Genomic DNA, 1,046 nt, shown 5'->3' with positions numbered 1-1,046 from the left:
TCTAAGCCTATAGCAGCAGAACTATAGAGATAGCTCAGGATAACCTGAGCCACTCTAACTAGAAGCTTTATCAAAAAGGAAAGTTTTAAGCCTACACTGCAAAAACGATCTAGAAATAAGTGAAAATGTTTTTAATTAAGTGAATTTACTCTTAATTTGAGCAGGTAAATAAGATCATATGTCAGTGGAATGAGTATTTTTACTCTTAGAATAAGATAATTAGAAAATATGCACTCAAAATAAGACAATGTAATTATGTTGTCTTTATTAGATCTTTATTTGTAAAAATGTCTAAAGACCGCGCTTTGTTTTCCTTCTGCACATTCCTCCCATGATGGAAGAACAACTTGTCCTGCTGATGAAGTCCATGGAGGCTTCTCTTCAGGGTTGATGTGTCTCGGTTTATTTTTAAGTGCTGTTTTGGTATTTGGCCACCAGCCCTCAGTCCCTAATCCGTATCCATCGACGTAGAGAGCAGATGTTTGACAAATCTGGGAAATGTCTGTTTTTCCTAGTTTCCAGAACCCGTTCAGTGGTTCCCCCACAGTAACTTCAGCCACCGTGACCAAAATCTGTGAAATCTGATCAGAGAGATTTCCCTGAATCATTTCTGTCTGTTTTTTTTTTTCTTTTCACAGGAACTGCTTTGGGTTTAGGACAGAAGAGCTGGCCGTGATCCGTGACCGAGCTGGCGATGGAGGATCAGGAACCGCCTCAGTTCGGATCTGTAGAGGAGGAGCTGGAATATTGGAAGGAGCAGGCAGCCAAACAGCAGCAGATGTGGGTTCATCTTCCTAGTTTCACTGAAAGTATTTAACGCACAACTTTTAAGGAGAAGTCCCGTCAGCGAGGAATGATCGATGGATCATTCTCTATACCTAAAACTAATATGCTCACAGTGATTTAATGAATTTAGCATTAATCAGTAAAAAATAAACAATTTTCGTTGCGATCACTGAGTCTGGGAGCGGCCATTTTTCCCAAATATAGTAGCCCCTCCCTCCTGCCATCTTCCAGCAGTGACGTCACGGTGCGGTAAGCCTAGC

At 41.0% G+C, this 1,046-nt stretch overlaps 1 protein-coding gene across 1 annotated transcript in view; it reads left to right on the top strand.

Moving 5' to 3' along the window:
• The window catches only part of LOC107087686 (nuclear distribution protein nudE homolog 1-B-like), a 21,978-nt gene that overhangs the window by 8,348 nt on the left and 12,584 nt on the right, over positions 1–1,046 (top strand). Inside the window, exon 2 of the mRNA XM_015379399.1 lies at positions 639–780. Coding sequence (XP_015234885.1) covers positions 695–780 — 86 coding nt within the window. The 5' untranslated portion in view covers positions 639–694. The remainder of the gene's footprint in view (positions 1–638; positions 781–1,046) is intronic.

This window comes from Cyprinodon variegatus, unplaced genomic scaffold (genome assembly GCF_000732505.1).
Source record: "Cyprinodon variegatus isolate N-32 unplaced genomic scaffold, C_variegatus-1.0 Scaffold191, whole genome shotgun sequence".
Classification (NCBI taxonomy): Eukaryota; Metazoa; Chordata; class Actinopteri; order Cyprinodontiformes; family Cyprinodontidae; genus Cyprinodon; species Cyprinodon variegatus.
Note: the sequence above shows the minus strand (reverse complement) of the source record. Positions and strands in the feature narration are given on the sequence as shown.